This window comes from Nannospalax galili, unplaced genomic scaffold (assembly GCF_000622305.1).
Source record: "Nannospalax galili isolate Female #2095 unplaced genomic scaffold, S.galili_v1.0 scaffold617, whole genome shotgun sequence".
NCBI lineage: Eukaryota > Metazoa > Chordata > Mammalia > Rodentia > Spalacidae > Nannospalax > Nannospalax galili.
Window position 1 is genome coordinate 3019564 of NW_008341872.1, and position 1545 is coordinate 3021108.

Here is a 1545-nt window from a genome sequence, read left to right on the forward strand (position 1 = left end):
ATGGAGCCCAGGCTGGCCTCGAACTCACAGAGATCCGCCTGCCTCAGCCTCCTGAGTAGAATCATTGAAGCAATATAAAGCGCTGTGTTATGGGACTTTTTTTTTTTCTTACAAAAATAATGTGTGTTTGTTCGGTAACGATACATTTTAGAATTTTTAAAAAAATATTTTATTATTTTTATTTTATGTGTATGTGTGTATTGCCTGCGTGTAGGTAAGTGCACCCATGTTGTGCAGTGCCGGCAGAGGACAGAAGAGACTGTTGGTTCCCTTGGAACTGGAGTTATGGACAGTTGTTAGCTGCCATGTGGATGCTGGGATTCGAACCTGGGTCTTCTGCAAGAGCAGTCACTGTTCTTAACCACTGCACTTCTCTCCAGTCCCCATTTTAGAATTTTAACTTGCAGTGAAAAAAAAAAAAGCATATTTCTCAGTGTTTTCAAATTCCTAGCATCTTTGAGATACGGGGACAGTAAGTCAGGGATTCTCAAAAATTTCAAAATTGTGATCGTTTTAAACATACTTCTAATAATCTAAACACTCTATTATTTGAATAGCTAAAATTCTTGTTTAATACACTAAATTTATTAGTACTTTCAAAGAACTACAGTACAGAAATAGCCAAACAATGGAAAACAATTTAAAATTCAGATCTGCCTGTAAGGGTATAGCCCCTCGTGGGACACATGTGGACAATGCCCATTTAAGAACTTATTTTGCATTGAAAATGTTACATTGAGAGAGAGAGAGAGAGAGAGAGAGAGAGAGAGAGAGAGAGAGAGTTCAAGGACTTGTACAATATGCAGCATATTATATATGAACTCCTTAGTATGTCTTTTGTTTTTTCAAATCCGATAGGCATCATCTTGTTTCCTTCAAGAAGTGAGTACACTACTTGCTAACCGTACTCAAAAACCTTTAGCACTTTTTTTCCCATTATTGGACCAGGACCAGAGAACGATTCAGATACAGGATTCACTCCTGTGGATGGGAGAATGGGACTGGCAAGGTGTCCTCTTGTCGAAATCTTGGCCTATTTCCATTTTTTCGAAAGGGCCGGCAGCGATTGGCCAAGGTCACCAAGGTGTCTAAGGTCTTGGTCCCTGCAGTACAGACCTCAGGCTGAGGTCCCTCTGAAGGCTTGGGAAACGCCTTGCAGGCCAAACTTCTCCCCTTCAATGTGTTGACAGCAGTTGCCATAGCAGCCGCGCATCGTTCCCCGCCTCGCGTTAGTGACGTCAGGGGAGATGGGCCAATGGGAAAGCCGCGAGGAGCGGCCCCGCCTAGAGTGCGGGCGCTGTCTTTGCCTCCGGGAGAGGCACTGAGGCTCCGAGAGGAGGCGGGTGGCGGTGGCTAGAGCAGCGCCCTTCTCCACCCCGCGCCCGCCGCCCGCCGCCCGCCGCACAGCCAAAATGTTCCGGAGGCTGACCAGCGGCTTTGAGGACGACCCCTTCTTCGCGTGAGTGTGGGCGCTGGCGAGAAGTGGGGGCTGAGGAGAAGTGGGGGCTGAGGAGAAGTGGGGGCTGAGAAGTGGGGGCTGAGGAG

The 1545-nt window shown here is 46.9% G+C and overlaps 1 protein-coding gene across 3 annotated transcripts in view; it reads left to right on the plus strand.

The window, feature by feature from the left end:
• Positions 1-1281: 1281 nt before the first annotated feature.
• Positions 1282-1545, plus strand: part of Mlf1 (myeloid leukemia factor 1) — a 68808-nt gene continuing 68544 nt past the window's right edge. For 2 of the 3 annotated variants that reach the window (XM_008837459.2, XM_029565585.1), the window contains exon 1: positions 1282-1459. In XM_008837459.2, the coding sequence (XP_008835681.1) occupies positions 1413-1459 (47 nt within the window). In that variant the 5' untranslated portion in view covers positions 1282-1412. The remainder of the gene's footprint in view (positions 1460-1545) is intronic. The other variant, XM_008837460.3, reaches the window with a different exon arrangement.